The sequence below is a fragment of the Clinocottus analis genome, unplaced genomic scaffold (assembly GCF_023055335.1).
Source record: "Clinocottus analis isolate CAN_PGR_092001 unplaced genomic scaffold, fCliAna1.0.p SCAF_9, whole genome shotgun sequence".
NCBI lineage: Eukaryota > Metazoa > Chordata > Actinopteri > Perciformes > Cottidae > Clinocottus > Clinocottus analis.
The window spans coordinates 16945760-16961053 of record NW_027176251.1 but is presented as its reverse complement, the minus strand read 5'-3'; the positions used below and the strand labels follow the sequence as shown (position 1 = coordinate 16961053).

The window sequence follows — 15294 nt, the reverse complement described above, 5'->3', positions numbered from 1 at the left end:
CTTCTAACACTCGGATAAACTCAAAGGGCAGATTTAAACAGAAATTGACCCGTACCGGGTACTTTAAAATCTGGTGACTTTCTCTACAGATTTAATCCAACTAAAATCTAAAGTTAAGTTTAACGGAGGTATCATTTGTTCAATAAGAAAGGCTCTTACAAATGCCACAATTTCATTCAAAGTCATTTCTAATATATATATATATATATATATATATATATATATATATATATATATATATATATATATATATATATATATATATATATATATATATATATATATATATATATATATATATATACACACATATATACACACACACACATATACATATATATATACACATATATATACACATATATATATATATATATATATATATATATATATACATATATACATATACACATATATATATATATACACACATATACATATACACATATATATATATACACACATATATATATATATATATATATATATATATATATATATATATATATATATATATATATATATATATATATACACATATACATATACATACACAGTGTATAGAACCCATATATCATGGTTGGAGACTTCCTCATACTATGCTCTCAAAAAATTATATTATTATTAGTATTATAATATATTGTATTAATAGATTGGTTGCAATAGAAGCTGTATGGTTGACATTAACAATTTGACCTTAAATGATAAGTCGATTAATTGATTAGTCAATCGACAATTATGTGCACACTTTGATCATTTAGAAAATAGATTCTGTCCTTTTGCTTCTGTTCTCGCTTTTATATAATTGATTATTGTTTATCTTTGGGTTTCTGTCAAACTGTGTAACGTCTCAGGGTTTTGTTTTCAGATGAGTCAGCCTTTCAGTCTTGTGCTGATTCTATGCCTCGGGTGTTTTTACTACTTACGTAAGTTATTTATAGCAGATGTGTACGTTTAAACAAATGTTTTTCACAAGTTCTCACATATTTTTCTGATGAAACTTGTTATCAGGGAATCTCCAGTGCAAGGATAATTGATGGTGTATTTCTTTTCAACATGAGTCTGCAGTCAGTTGTTCACTGTGCCCGCAATCCGTGCACTGTATGAAATAAGGCCGTGTTCACTCCGTTGTTTTCACCTTCAACACAACAGCCTGCGTATGATTTCTAGTCATCAAATCAAAGTGGCTTGATGTTGGCGGGTGCCTTCAGAACGACCCTCATGCATTAAAACCACCAGCATGATTGCTGCACATTCTGCCAAGACACCGACCAAGGCCCTGATCTTTGATTACAATACCAGCTAACACAAATATGTGACTCCCAAGGTCCAACCTCTTCCATTAAGACCATGTTTCACACCTTTTTGTGTCTCTTCTTTTTGTCATAATAAGCTGTTCAAGGGAGGATTACACACAAATGTTTTCGTTTTGTGTTTTGTATCTAGTGGCACATTCCCTAGCCTAGTGTTGTTTCACAATACATAAGTGGTGATTTTGACTCTGGGAAGATGTCGCAGTTTTACTGCAACAACCCTGATTTCAAGTGTCCAAAAAAAATAACAAAAAAGTTTCACGTTCTATAAATACTGTGACTGGAAGTCTTTAACTGTTTGTGCTCAGCTGGTTAATCCAAATAACCTCCTCACCCGTTTCGACTGTTGTGGTCTGTAGGACCACTTAAGGAAGATCGTGTCTGCGACACAGAGGCAGGCCAGCTATCTCCTAAGACATCTGACCTGCCTCTTATTCACTTTGGGGCAGTGTCTGCGTGCGAGCACTTCCCTCCTCTTACTTCATCTGGACTGTGTGGTAAACGAGACAATGCTGAGGTCACTGAGTGAAGCTCTTCTTGATGGCCACCTTAGGAAAGAGGCTGGAGAGCTCTTGGACAACTCGCATGTCTATCTGCGAACAGAAGGAGACGTCCAGGAGGAGAAGTCGTGGACAGGACTGGAGTAGTTTCTTCAGGGAGGCAGCACTCACGAGCCGAGTACCTGAAGAAAAAGAACGAAACATGAACAGAGAAGAAAGTAAGTACGGGATAATAAAATCCTCTGCGGTATGTCTTTCACTACCAGTGCTTGAAGTGGGCGTCACTGTGGCATACTTCTCACAAGCTGCCGGGACTCTTTCTGTCCCCTCCATATCAGGCTTTCTGGGCGATTCATAACCATGTTTAAATTTGCGAACAAATATAACTGAAGAAACACGTAAAAGGTGATTGTACACGGCAAACATTTTCAGACATAAATAGTGAAATGATAGTTTATCTATTGCCTATAATAATTGTCTAAAATTATGTGAAATTGCATAGTCAAAAACTTTTTGGGGGGGGAGAAAATACAAACTTATTCACTGTAGAAATTAAGATCGCGCACCCCCTCCCCCCCTCCCCCTCACACACACTTCAAGCACTGCTTACTTTTACATATAATTGAGACCGAAATAATAAGCTTCATGTTTATTCTTTGCACCATTTGAGTTACTCTCCACCAAACACATCAGCCCAACTACAGCAACAGAACTGACACATCACCATAAACAGCCTGAAAAACACGCTGTCATGCCTTTGTGCTGCCAAGCCCATCACCTTACGCAACTGGAACCATAGTGTTTGTGAACAGCAGCCACTGCGGTGCAGTTACCACTTTGCTTAGTGAGCAGTATTTCAATAGTAATATTTAGGTTTCTGTTAGCAGAAAACTTTTTCAGAAATTCACGACTGCAATCTTGGGATTTGCCACACAGACATGTTGAATGTACAGCCATGCTTCGATCATGACCGTGCACAATCACAAACGAAGGCAGTCATTCAGAAAATGGGGTTTTGTGTAATTGCTGAAGACAGATCCGTCTGTCTGCGCCTAATCAGCGCGTGGTATGAATAAGTACAACAAAATAAACGTAATCTGCATATTGTTTCTTTTATTCATTCCACTACATATACGCTGGACACACCCGACACTCCCTGCTCCCTGGGGGGCAACATGCCACCAGACACACCTGGAGGAGATCTGAGGTCTCAATAATAACCGATTTGTACGCAGAAAATAGGTCCAGGAAGAGAGTTATCCCCCTTCCAACACAAAATCTATTAAAAAAAAAAACTTGATGGAAGAGCATGTGAGATGGATGTGTGCACCTGTACGGAAACTCTGGGTGATTTGAAGCCATTAAATGTGAGAGGCATCGTTATCACACCTTTATTTTCTCTGCATATCACACATTACTTATGGATCTTTTTCAATTGTAAAAGATATAAGCCAAATTCTGATCAATATTTCATCAGAGTTGTCTCACCATCACGTTTCCTCCATCAAAAAGAAGAGAGGGTCTCACTGTTTGCGACTGACACCGTGTTCACCTCGCCCACAAGCGCCTCCATTTCTTTGGTCTGCCTGTCAGTATTTGCCGTTGTTCACTAATCACTAGGCTCATTTCATCTACATTCATGTGGTGCTTCGTGGGCGGGATATAAGGCCGATCCATGTGCTGACATATTCAGAGTTGATAAATCTGAATACTTCTGCGGGTATACGTTCATTTCCTCATGTGTACGAATGCAACGTTTAGTGTGGATCCAACACACTGTTTTATAAATGAGACCTCAGCTCTCTACTTAGTGAACTTTCCTGGTTCTCTGATGTGATGACAGCCAACACAAACACATCTGACCACGTCTCACTCTGAATAATGCTTTGGTAAATATCACGTTTGAAAGAAAAACACATGAACAGCTTAAGTTAACTAAATGAATGATCACTCTCATCATCTCGGTTTATGAAGACATATCCACATGTATGAGGTCAGAGCTTACCCAGTATGTCGAGGTGCTGCAGTGAGAGGCAGCTGGCCGCCAGTTCCTCCACGTCTGAGTCGCAGACAGTGCGGTTGGCGGTTAGGAAGAGTTTGCGCAAGCGTGGCAGGCTGCGTGCGAGCTTCTGGAAACATCCGGTGCTGCTCTGCAGCGTAGGACACCAGCCCAGGTCCAACTCCTCCAGCATCCTGAGGGACCACAGAACATGCAGAGGAGCACTGGGGTGACTCAGTCCACAAAATATAGAAATTCACTGAAAACAGATATGCTCTGCTTTGCCCTTGTGGTCTACAGCTCTAAGATGGAAAGGTTTACATGCATAACGTGTTAGTCGCATTAAAGGCTACATTGGTATTGCCTATACCTGCAGCCAGAGACGAGCTCGCCCAGGCCTCGATCAGTAAGGTTTCGGCAGCGCCACAGGTCCAGCGAGCGGAGTGAGCGACAGCGAGCAGCCAGCATACTGGCCACAACATCGTAGTCCTCAATCTGCAAGAGAGACAGGCAGCTGTTAAAAAACAGTCACACCCTCTCCATCGTATGCCACATTTGCAGGGCAACAGTCTGTTTAATGTTTCATGGAGGGCCTTTTGTGGGTTTACATAAGCTTTTAATATGGACATTCAAAAGTATAAAACTCTGCAGCAGCTTACTCAAAGTTGTAATTGATTTAGATCACATGATTTGTACAATTAGAGCTGTAATGGTTGGTGTATTCATACCAAACAGTCGTGGTACGGGGTCACAGAATGCATTGTTTTGTACATTAATGCACGAAATGCTCAACCAAGAGATCACAAACTTTTAGCCGCACGCCTTTTCACACAACAAGCAGATAGCACGCGAGTGTGTAGAGGGTGCCAAATAATGGAGAGAGTTGTGTACAAGACCAGGATGGTGTGTTGCATTGCTTCATTGTTAGTTATGTAAACAAAATAACAAAAACATAATCAACAAGCGAATGCACATTCAACCTCATCAGCCCGACCCCACAAGACGTAACGGAATGCAGGATGTGTCCGACCCTGCCATTTGCCAGTCTGCGCCCACAGTAGAGGGATTAGTTTGCGGTGGGTTTGGCTGGCGGCTAATGGAACTACCAGTACACACAAGTACGCAGAGGCTGCGTACCTCTTGGCTGCTGCATTAAGTGCACTTTTCTCGTTCCACATTAGGACACTTATACCTCAAGAAAGAGAAAGAAGAACCTGCAATAACATTTTTGATTTTCTTTCAGCTTTTCTCACATGCTATACATAAATCCTCATTAAATATATCAGCTGGGTAGAAACTGGGCTCATGGCAAAGTCAGTGGGTGACTTACAGAGTCACTCAGTCCGTCAAAGACCGTGTGAGTTTGCAAATTAGAACTGGAAAATATGTTTGGGGTGAATTCTCCCTTCTTTTTGAAAAACATATATGCCGAGGCACTGAATCTACCACATTATCGCCATGATACACTGAAGATTTACTATAATGTCTCATTTACTCTGATAATCTTATAGTACAAATTATGTTTTTCCGTCGGATTGTGTCACCTTTGGACAGAGACAGGATAGCTTTTTCCCGCTACTCCAGACTTTTTGTTAAGCTACACTACTGGTGTTTCTGCCATATTTTGGATATTTATTTTGCTTCATTTGGACTTCTTCCTGTGTGTATTTGTGCTGGTGCGTCCTCACCCTCACACAGCTCCCGAGGTTGAGGTGTCTCAGCTCTATGCAGAAAGTCAGGATGCTCAGAATAGCCGTTTGCTGCAAGTGACCAGAGGACAACAATGAGAAAGATGCAGTGTTGTCATTTTATTACTCAATTAACACATTGTTTGTATCCATTCCACTTTGGTACACTGCAATCAGGACATCACAACAACCACAACTGATGATATTTAACAGCTCGCCAACAAACTGACTCTGAGATTTAAAAGTATGGATTTAAAATGTATACATTAAAATATTAAAACAATATGTTTTCATACAACAGTAACATGTCGTCCTAAGTTCCTCCTAAGTGATTTCCTGTCTGCTACCTGGGACACTCGGATAGCGTCCATTGTATTTAAAATAATTTAACTGCTAGTTCGTATGTCTCCTTACGAAGCCAAGCATCGTGAGGATAGAAACCTCTCCAGTGGCACTGCAGCTTGGAGAGAGACACGGGAACCCAAAACTGCAACTGCCAACACATGTACCTCGGTGGCAGGAGAAAGTGTCAGACATGAAAGTGAAAGCCTTTTGTGTGTGCAGGTTTGGTGTGTGTGTTTGAGTCTGTCCCTGGCATCTTTATAAACGCCTCTCTCTGGTGAGCTAGCCATTTAATTAGAGCAGTGACAGGGTAATGACAGCTGAGATGTCAGGGCCTCGAACAGACACACACAGCTTGCTCTGTCTGCCCGGGTATAAACAACCTGCAGCGCGCTGCCTGGCTCCACCGCAGAAACTCTACACTGCCTCACACTGCCCACAACGCCGCTCTGAAACATGACGAACGCTGGAGAAACGCTACGGTGTAACACCAAAACACAATACAGCTGTTTTCACACGACAGGCAGGCCTGAACCTGAACACATGCATGCAGTACGTGTCTTCAAGACACCCTTGGATCAGAGTTGACACGGTTCATCTCAAAAGACAACAACATAGAATGCAATACGCTCCAACCTTAAAAAACAATAACCATCAAATGAGCAGAGGTCATTAGTCTGGCATGAGGGCAGGGTTTGAAGTCAAACCTTTACTTTACATTTTTTTTCTTGTGATTGAACCTATTCAACTTACAGGGAACAAATCTCAACTGGCTCAAGCCATTCCTCCCAAACTCTGTTGAGACCATCCGTGTGGTCCAAAAATAAGTCTAAAGGGTTTGAGATGATTCATTGGTTAGGAACATTAAACCAAAAACAATTCTGTTCCTATTGATTTCTTTTACTGGATAAAATCTCCAGGCCTTAAAAAAAAAAAGATTTGGTACTGCTCACAGCTCAAACTGCAACTGCAACCTGTGACGAGGCTGTGTGTAGACATGACTCCACTGTGAAGGCTCAAAAGCTTAAAAAGGACGAGGACGAGGCTTACTGTATTTCACTGTTCACATGCTGTAGTTTCATCGTACACCAGAACTCATGTGAGTTGCCTCCCAGGAACAGGAAGCATGAATTGTTTCGTTCCGGACAGATATTTTACATACAAATGTGATATATCCGTCTGTATGCTCAGGAGCCGAGCATCTGATCATTATTACTGGCTTGTGATGGTTTTTGCTTCTTGTGCCCTTCATAGTTGTTACATTGGATGGAGATGCAGTATGTGGAACAGGTATCTACATTGACTGCCACAGTTGATAACAAAAAAACTAAATCAAACCTCCCAACACCACCATTAAAACTGCTGACTGAGGTTTGCTTGTTTTTTTTTCTTGTCTAAAAGATAACCAAGCAACCTGAACATTGCAAACTGCCAGGGCAGGCATTTGGGAAACAAACATATCATGTGACAATTTGGACAGGACGGATGTAACTGCGCAGGGGAAAATGTCATTTTGGTTGTCGTTTCCCAGCTACACTGTTGAGCACGCTTACCTCTATCTTGGTCCGATAGAGCACCAGCCTGCGGAGGCGCGTTAGTTTCGAGATGTGTGCGAAGGCCTGTGGGTGGAGGCGGTCGCAAGAGGACAGGTTGAGCTCCTGCAGCACAGGACAAGTCTGAGAGACGACCTCCAGGCAGGCCTCATTCAGGAAGTGGCAGCAGGACAGCTCCAGGCAGCCGAGGCTGAGGCCACAGGCCTTCATGAAGCTGAGAGGAAGAATAAATGGAAAGGGAAAAGCATAAGAGGATGTAGAGACTAACAAATGCATGACACATCAGCAACCTACTAGTCCAGCTGTCTCTCTTTCAGATGATAAGGCGTTCCTACTTTCTTTTTGCCATAAATTAAATAAAAAAGTTTCAATCCATGTCTTTGCCTCAGCATGTCCCTCCCTCAAAACAAATGCTTGTGACCATTTGCTAGTTTTTCAAGGTCGTCTCTTTTTCTAGCCCGCTGACAGCCTGACCTGCTGAAGCCCGTCAGGGTGAGTGCTCCGCGGTTGCCGGTCCAGGACAGGTTGAGCCTCTGGAGGAGGGTGCAGCGGCTCTGCAGGTGTCCCAGGGAGGCGTCACTCAGTCGCCCCCAGTAGGGCTGCAGACTCAGCTGGGTGTACTGCAGCGGGTCGCAGCAGTGCTGGTGCAGCAGCTTACAGCTCTGGGCCAGACGGCTGAGGTCTGGCAAGGTCAAGTGGCTCAGTATCAGCTGAATGAGCTGAGGATGGAAGATGGGGCGAAAGGGGGCAACAGAGGAGAAAGAAAGATAAAAGGGGAGGGGGAAAGACAACAAAAGAAAAGAGACAAAATATACCTGTTAGGTCTGGTAGGGAGAAAGTTAAGTAAAATACAGACCACGAACGAGTAGAACACAGTAGGGAACAGTCGTCTGGAGAATGTTAATCGCGTCCCCTCCGCCATATAGACCAAAATACTGTTTATCTGGGACACAAAGCACTGATAGCAGGATCAGTGAGGAGGTGAGCCGGCTTGTTTTGCACCGTGTTCATGTGCCTCTGAAAGGGAGAGGATGACTGTGCTCGTGTAAGTGTGTGTTGCAGTGAATTAACAATACACGGCGTTCAAGCGGGTATCAGCTGACAGATAATGGCTATATTGTGTTTCTGAAACAAGCACGCGGCGGTTGTGAGGACTGCCGTTAATGGCAGCGGTTTGGGGAAGAGATAGGAGAAGGAATATCAAGCATACTGCCGGTGTTTTGAAGCTCGCCTCAGACAACACGATACGTCTGCGTGGCATGAAAATTACTCTGTGTCAGTGACTGCATAAGAGATCACATGTCAAAAAGAGGGCCCCAGCCACAATGTTCATGTGTTCGTGTGGAATACTAGTTAATATAATGTACATATACACTCTTGTAAGTTGTGATCATCTCCATCATCAGCTATTTAAAACAACTGTTGGCCCAATTAGTCACCTAGATACAGACACATAGGGAAATAGGGTCCAGGTTGATAAATACTGAAGTTAACCTTTATTGTTATTGTCACGCATGTCAGCAATTTTGCTGTTGGTAAAGGGAATTTTTACAAAGGCCTTTTTTCTGCCTTGTAATTAGCATACAGTTGTAATTTATCCATTGGTAATGTTTCTACTAATAACATTCCGCAATGTAATTAAAGTTGCTCCTTTTCATAGTTTAATGTAAAAACTACCCAGACACTTTATATTAACTGGCTAAAAAGCATCCCGAGGAGCAGTGTTTTTATGTGTGTGTGTGTTTTAATGGCTTTTCACACTATTCCACTGATCTACAGGTGGCAGTAAAGTGCCAAGAAACACTGAACTGCACCAACAAAAGCAGTGAAGAGGAAGACCACAAACATGGAAACAAGGATGGAAACGATGCGGTGCTTAAACTCTTCTAGTCCAATTTTGATTTCCAATTTTATAAAAATCTGAAAAAAAATTCTTTCAAAGAACTATTATTGACAACGAGGCTCCAAGAACTGTCCCGAAAAACAATGTTCAGCACCAGCGTCAGTCTACACTTTCTAAAGTCTAAATGGTATCCTGTCACTTAGCTATTGTCATTTGTAGTGGTTGTTTGAAGAAAACATGCAATACAGATGATTAGGAAATACATTGTAGTTGTATTTAAATACTTAACAATAAATACTAAACAATAGTTAATAGCTTGGCAATAGTGCTGCTTAGAGATAATGCTAATATGTTGATATATAACAGGTGATATATCCCTCTCTAATCTATTTTATATTGCTGTGAAAACATCTCCTTTGTTAAAGTTTCTCGGAAAAAAACTACATTTTACAAAATGACATTGGGACACTTTATGATAGCATTATATATTTGACCTTCGGCCAAGATGCATGTTTACTGAGCCAAGCGGGAAACGTGACATGCACGTCAATGTAACGTCCGTTAATGTTCGCAGTTTGGTTTCATGGTGTCGGAAGAAGCGCTGTGAATACCTTGAACAGCATGCATAGAATTGAATATGCGTGTCTAATAAAATTTGGTTTATTTTGGACTTTCCGAAGTGACGAATTGTGAACTTTATGTTTTCTTTACTGTGTGTGAATGGGACGTTACCGTCTGTCCGCTGACGTAAAACTATCTTGTGGCGGATCAGGGCTGATCAGTGAGATTTGATGAGTAACGCTGAATGTAGTCAAAACTTCTCAGGTTGTCTTCAATGACATCCACTAGTACATATGTGGCTGCCATTGGTATGACCTCCATACTCAAAATAAAGAAAAATGATCAGAGGGACCAATTGGTCAAAAATGGTGTGCATCTACGTTTTCCCTTAGGCACGAGTGATTCATTGTACACATCATTAAGGTCTGTAATCACCTCATAGGGCAGTTTGTCAAAGTAGCCATTGCCTGTCCTCTGCTTGCTGTCTCCTCTGAATGGACCTCCCAAATCGGACAGCTCCTCCTCGCTGTCACTCAGGTCATTTATGTCGATGATAGGCATCTTATAGAGGGCCAGCATTGGCCGCTCTTTCACCCCACGCAGGATTACAGCGTCCAGCTCAGTGTAGTAGTCCAGCAGAGAGCTGTTGACCTCCAGACGCAGCAGGTTAGTGGGGAAGTTGATGTGCTTGATGTTCGGGGAAAACTGACGTGCCTGGGGTGTCAGTACCTTGGTGGGCTCCCCCGACCACAGCACCTCCCACCTGGACAGAAGAAAGAGTTGTACTGTGAAGCCACAACCAGTAGGCACCTGAACTCTGGCCTACAGCACTGTTGGTTGGTGGACTCACAGGCATCTATTTATCTAATGAGTGGCACTACGATGCTTTATATGGCTAATAACCTCTGACCATTATAATAAGTCAACATGATGTCATTCCCTGACGTTTGTCTCACATCTTCACCTGCTAGTTCAGTGTTTCAAAGCTTGTTTGGTGTGACAGACTGAAACGGCCACTGTAAAGTAAAAAAAAAAGCCTTGACACTGGACACCATGACGTATTCACAACGTCACAGACTCATCACAGACGATTGAAGTGATGAACTATTTAAATGCCCTCTTGTTTACCAAACTTACAGAAGGTAATACCATGGTTATGGTATTATTGACACAAATAGGTTGACAGATTTTAAAATGTTTGGCAACTGGTAAAGGTCCCATTATGTTTGTCTTGACACTGGTTACAAATCCATACTCTTTTGGTAAACTATATGTAGGATGATGACCTTGTATTCCAACTCAGTACCACCTAAGGTGACTGTTTAGTTGTCTGTTTACAAAAAAAACACAAGGAATAATTGGTATAACTGTACAACAATCACTTGTGCAAGCTGTATGATAAAAATAAAAAAAGAGATGCGTTTACTGACAATTCCTTTAATACATGTTAAAAAAAACATTAAAATATAAATCCCTCTTTGCTCGGGAAACACAGCTGTGACCTCAAAAACCCGGGTAAAAATGCAATATATTGGTCACTTAAATCTATAGTCGTCTGTGGAATACTAAAAGGTGGCACAATTTGACAAATTGAGATTTGGAGTTGTTTCCGTGCAGTGTGTGAATATGCACCTCAAGGTGTGTTACACAGCGTGCCTCTGCCAGACAGAGAGACCAAACGTCTAACTCCTCAACTTGATTTGATGGAGGTTGGTTCCACAAAAGTAACGACCTTTGCTACACTTTTCCGGGGGCTTTTTTGCTTTCTATGTTTGATTGAAAACTGCATTACAGTTTTATCTTTTGACTGTTATCACTAAAATGTCAAGCTAACATTTGCACCATCTGATTTTGCCGTTATATAACAGAAACTTCACTGCTCTGCTAGGACACTGTGGGACAATTTCCTAAAGTAACCATGAACATTATTTATAGAGCACTTACGTGTTTTACAAACGCACATAAGGATGCAAATGTCGGGTATCAATTTGTGAGAGCATAAAAATGCAAGTAATGCATAATAATTCAAATTAGCTTAACATTGTCTCCAGGGTTCAGTCCTAAAACTAGCAGACAATAGCTTCTACTTCAAAGCTGTGCATACCTGCTAGTATTGTATTTTCTTAGTGTTGATCAACAACAGAGCAGCTTCTTTCCTCAGGTCTTAACTTCGGTTTGACGCCTAACCTGATTGGGCATGTTTTAAACCCTGGAGCATTTCTTTGGATAGTCCAGTTCGTTTTGGCTGGTGTGAAAAGAGTCAATCGAAGCCTGGTGCCAACCTAAAACAGAATGGAGACCGCTTGAAAAGGTGGGTCTCACGTTCACTTCCAAGCGGACTCTGGTGCGGTTTGTTTGCTGTGTGAAAGCAAACTACTACAAACACTGGCTTTTTGAATAGCATACATTTGATTTTAGTATGATTTTATAAGCTAAACTACTAATAGATCAACCTGCTGATTGTGAAGTGTGTTCAGAAAGCGATAATTGATCTGTATATAATCTATTTATGAGAGTTAACACGTATTCATGTCAGCGTGGGTATTTTCCCTAATTAATAGGTTATAAGCTGTTAAAACAGCTGTTCTTGTGTCCGACTCTGTACTTTGTCAGTTCATTAACAAAATTAAAAAAATAAAAGAGTGTGACAGCACAGTAATACCCACAAAATCATACTGCACAAGGCTCCAGATGCGTGTCTGTGCAATCACCAACGTTTGTCATCTGGGCCCACTCTGCTGGTCATTATTCATAACATGTGGTCAATTTGTAGTTTAATAATACTAATAATGTGTAGTTATTTCTTTCTGAGCTCATTGTGACACCAAATAGCATAACTAGATAAGTACATCAACTTTTGTCAGTCACCGGAAATTGATTTCCACATGTGGGCACTGGGTGACAATTATAAAAACTGCCCAACACATCACTCATGTGTTCTTCTTTTGGTTTGTTTGTAATAAGGCAGTGAAAACAGAAAAACCGGCTCAGAACCAATATGCAACAATGTTTTGTTTTGTCCCTTGGTCCAGACCTAATGAACCCAACTACAGGTGTGAAAGCACCCTTGACTCCTCTCGTCATCCTCTGTACTCCACAACAACAACAACAAAAATGTGTTTTGTGGTTGTTCTTTTCTTGTGTAACATAAAGGGACTACAGATCACATTTCGTTGGGAAACAGTGTGTTGTCGAATGAAAACAAATTAACTTTGAACTCTTGGATCACTGCTGAGAATGACTGATGATGGTTTCTTAGATTGATGGTTGTCTTTACCTGACATCAGTTGGTGGGTTCTGGGAGAAGGGGTTGTGAGAGCAGGCCAGAATTTGAACAATGGTTCCAGGGTAATAAGTCTCAAGCACATCCACTGCTGTTGGGTAGACAGGTTCCTCGAAACCCAGTTCAATATAATCCTGGCTGTGGAAGCCTTTCGGGGTGCGACGGAAAGGTGGTGGAGCACTGGCACATTGTTCCCACCACGTCCCGTAAGCTCTGAATACTGCCGTCTGAGTGAAGTCCCCTGAGCTGGGGTAGACATTGGGTACCCCGGCCAGGTTCCACATGGTGTAGGACATGCTGTTCTCACTGCCGTAGTGGGAGCTGAAGTCCAGAACCTCCTTGGCATACTGCTCCACCTCCACACTGGCCGGTAACACCGCACGCTGGCCGGACTCAACGGCCCTTCGACTGGTAAGAGCCTCGCCTCGAGTCCCACTCCTGGAGCGTCGCCGCAGACAGATATAGTAAAACATGCTCAAGAGGGTTAGCATAAGGAACTCTGGGGCTGATGGGGGCAGTGGGGAGAAACAGGCTAGAGGGAGGACAAGCCTCCACCTACTGGAAGAACACTGGCTCAATGGCTGGGAGTGTACAAAGCGCAGACTAGAGGCCCGGCTGCATGCATGACCTGTAGGTTAGGCAGAGACAAACACAAGTGAGAACACCAAGACAGCAGGTCTGAGACACCACAGAGTATAACTCAACAACATTGTGAATGCTCATCTATTTGGCAAAAAAAGGTTTAAGGGGAGGAACATGTGCACCTAGATTAGTAGCTGGACATAAATGGAAGCTTTCCAAAATATAGAAACCTGCCCAGGTCTAGGAGAATGTAAATTAACAGATCCATGCCTACTTTGTGCACTCACAGGGAAACTTCCAGAGAACAAAATATCATTGAGAGCGAATGTAGAGCTTATTGATAGGAGTTGTTACTGTTAAAGCTAATTGATTTGAGTTTAAAAGCTGTTAAAGCTCATTGACAAGCCCGTGGCGTCCTGCCAAAGGTTTTACTTAGCTAATACTTTGCTGGCATTAATGTACAGTAGTAGAAGGTGGCACCGCCCACGTTAACTGGCAGATACCTTACCAGATATTCCTACTTCAAATCAATTAGCTATACAACTTAAGACATGATTCAAGGGCCAACTTGTGATCCAGATGTAAACAAAAGGCACAGTTCCAATAGTATAATTCAAAACAGGACTATGGCCACTAGTATCAGTCCCAAATGGATTGACAGGCGTTTTCAATACACCCGAAGGCAATCAAATCAAAGTTGTTTAATGTTTACAAATACTGGTAACGCTTTAGCATGCATGTTTTTAATTGCATTGACATAAAACAGCTCTGAAGTTAATGGAAGACGGGGAAAACCGCACATAGCCATTCGGCTCGTCCATAATAAGTAACAGGAAATGGCTATCCTGTTTAGCATTAACGTTAGGTCAGTAAGATGTCATCTCTGCTATGGTTTTCTAGGTGTGCCGGGAAGGACAGTTAACTAGCTAGCTAACAGACTTTGCAAATTGTGCAGATGTAACTAGCGTAAGCTAACTTGTCATAAAACCATGGTATACGGTTTCCCATTGTAGATACATTGACGTTACACGTACATGAACTAACGTTACCTTGAAGAAACAGTTGCTTTCCTGAAGTAACGTAACGTAAGTCAGTGAGGGGAGCTGCCTCCCTCCGCTCATGTTGTTTGTTTAGCTACGTGTGACCATTAAAAAGCTGGTGTTAGTCAGCTAGCTAGCCAACGTTAGCTAGCCCTACCGTAATACAAACAAGCTCAGCTGTCAAAACATAACCGTTAGCCTCTGTATTCAGCGCTGCAAAATTGAGCAATCGAAAAGGATGGGACATCATTTCAATTTACAGTGAACGTAGATCGATATATTCATTCATGATGATCAATCCTCTTCGTCCCTTTTACAGGACATTTTACAGCCAAACCACATCATACCGTTTACCTTGTGATGCGTTCCCGAACACTCGGATAATGCAGTTACTTCGCACATTATATCCAACCGTGTCCAACTATAATCTAGAAGGTAGTGCTGGAAATACTAAAATAGTTCTTCTAAATTAAGATTTTGAGATGCTATGTTTACTGAACAAAGAGAAGGAAAAAAAGGAAACTGCAACATGTTCCTTTTGACAATTTCATTCAAAACAAGTTACGGAATTCACGGAATAAAAAACGCCT

At 41.8% G+C, this 15294-nt stretch overlaps 1 protein-coding gene across 3 annotated transcripts; it reads right to left on the bottom strand.

Moving 5' to 3' along the window:
* Window positions 1-558: 558 nt before the first annotated feature.
* fbxl4 (F-box and leucine-rich repeat protein 4) lies at window positions 559-15049 on the bottom strand. Of its 3 annotated transcripts, XR_011077228.1 has the most exons (10): window positions 14965-15045; window positions 13077-13710; window positions 10235-10562; window positions 7870-8114; window positions 7396-7609; window positions 5501-5572; window positions 4183-4307; window positions 3819-4006; window positions 1763-1995; window positions 559-1711 (listed from the first exon to the last, which is right to left on the bottom strand). XR_011077228.1 is itself a non-coding variant. In XM_068570627.1 (9 exons), the coding sequence occupies exons 2-9, from the start codon at window positions 13571-13573 to the stop codon at window positions 1832-1834; spliced, it is 1833 nt and encodes a 610-aa protein (XP_068426728.1). In that variant the 5' UTR covers window positions 13574-13710; window positions 14714-15049; the 3' UTR covers window positions 559-1831. The 3 variants fall into 3 exon arrangements, 2 of the variants coding, with proteins under 2 accessions (XP_068426728.1, XP_068426727.1); XM_068570627.1 differs by having other exon boundaries at window positions 559-1995; window positions 14714-15049; XM_068570626.1 differs by having other exon boundaries at window positions 559-1995.
* Window positions 15050-15294: the final 245 nt, after the last annotated feature.

Bases quoted from the DNA above. Each gene is read 5' to 3' on its own strand.
- fbxl4 (XM_068570626.1), bottom strand. From the start codon at position 14,989: ATGAATATATCGATCTACGTTCACT. The intron at 10,563-13,076 runs GTAAAGACAACC...TCTTCTGTCCAG, and splicing joins AACCCACCAACTGATGTCAG to GTGGGAGGTGCTGTGGTCGG. The intron at 4,007-4,182 runs GTATAGGCAATA...GTGGTCCCTCAG, and splicing joins GAGCTCGTCTCTGGCTGCAG to GATGCTGGAGGAGTTGGACC.